We start from the raw sequence: 1,623 nt of genomic DNA on the forward strand, positions 1-1,623 counted from the left end.
CTGGCGCTGAGGAACCACCACGCCGCTTGACCGAGGACCGGCTTTATTGGGGATATGGGTATCTGGCCCTAGTCCCCCACAACCTCCCCTCCCCTCTGGGTCGGCCCCAGCTCCTCAGAGCTCTAGTGCGGTCCGGGTGGGGGTTAAAACAACACTGACTACTGCTCCTGGACAGGAAGTGACTACGGCGTGGGGAGGCGGGGGTGGCGAATGGGCGCAGGCGAGCTCTGCGACCAGATGTGTGGCTCCAGCTCCAGATGTTCTTCATCTCCGTTCTGTCTGCCGTCTGAGCTCCTCCTGCCTCGCCCTGTGCCAGGCTGGGGAGCGGATGCAGGTCTCTGAGAGGCAGTGAGGGGTCAGCCCCCAACAACCCTGCGAGCCTCCTGAATCCTTTCCCCACGCTGGCGGGTTCTGGGGCGCTGGGGTCACTCGCAGGCCAGCTTCCCGTCAAAACTGGAGAGAGCAATGGCGAAAGCCTGCAGGGCGCACAGCGGGTACCGGTAGTCGAGGGTGAAGACGTCCTCGGCCACGCGGCCAAACTGCAGCACGATATAGTCGGCTGTGGACACAAGACGTGGGTGGAAGCGAGGTCCCTTGGCACCCACATCTTGGCAGACAGAGCTTTCAGCATTACAGGAAGTCTCTGTCCCTTGCTTTGGGGTCCCAACCCTCAGCCACCATCTCAGTTACACCAGTCTCCGTGTAAGCCCCCCAGGGCACGGACTCTGCCTTACCTGTTGCTGCCCAGGGCCATGCCTGCAGCAGGCACTTAGCCTACTTAGTCAATTACCTGTCAAATTTACCCAAGCCCAGAGCCCTTCCTTTCAGGCTTCTCTATTGTCTTTTGGCCCCATTCTTTTCTTTTCTTTTCATTTCTTTTTTTTTGAGACAAAGCCTCAAGCTATCCCCCTGGGTAGAGTGCCTTGACTTCAGAGCTCACAGGAACTCCAACTCCTGGGCTCAAGCGAGTCTCCTGCCTCAGCCTCCCAAGTAGCTGGGACCACAGGCGCCCGCCAAACCCCCGGCTATTTTTTGGTTGCAGCCGTCATTGTTGTTTTGCGGCCCGGGCTGGATTCGAACCCGCCACCTTAGGTGTATGTGGCTGGCGCCTTAGCCGGTTGAGCTATAGGCGCCGAGCCATTCTTTTCTTACCTCTCCCAGCCACCAAGTCCCACCCAGCCCCTATCCCATCTCTGATCCAAGTTGTCAGCTTCAATCCCCACATCTCCCTCAGCATCTATAGGGACAGGAAGCTGCTAAAAATACCCCCAAACTCAGGCCAGGCTTCACTAGAAACGTGATCTGTAGAACAGTCCCAAAGCCATGGGACAGGTGACACTGGGGCACCTCCCATCCCTAGGACAGAGTGGGGGATGGGAGTTTACTCCCTGTTGGCCCAACCCTGTGAACCTGGGAGATAATCCTTCTATCCTAAACTTCCTCATCCTAGTGAGACCTCTCCCAGGCTTGTAACAGGGACATTTTTACTTAATTGTGTTGCAGGTACATGTTATTTCACGAACTTTTCAAAGATGAACCTTTGACCTCACTTAAGACATAGAGTATGAAAAAAAAAATGCTTGATTAATATTCCCTGCTACTAAAAGGCAACCATCTTTTTTT

The 1,623-nt window shown here is 55.4% G+C and overlaps 1 protein-coding gene across 2 annotated transcripts in view; it reads right to left on the reverse strand.

Annotated features, from left to right (window-relative positions):
• Positions 1-425: 425 nt before the first annotated feature.
• Positions 426-1,623, reverse strand: part of TULP1 (tubby like protein 1) — an 18,326-nt gene continuing 17,128 nt past the window's right edge. For both annotated transcript variants that reach the window (XM_003789127.2, XM_003789128.2), the window contains one exon: positions 426-559. In XM_003789127.2, the coding sequence (XP_003789175.1) occupies positions 426-559 (134 nt within the window). The remainder of the gene's footprint in view (positions 560-1,623) is intronic.

This window comes from Otolemur garnettii, unplaced genomic scaffold, assembly GCF_000181295.1.
Source record: "Otolemur garnettii isolate 467f Iridium unplaced genomic scaffold, OtoGar3 scaffold00031, whole genome shotgun sequence".
In the NCBI taxonomy this organism is placed as follows: Eukaryota; Metazoa; Chordata; class Mammalia; order Primates; family Galagidae; genus Otolemur; species Otolemur garnettii.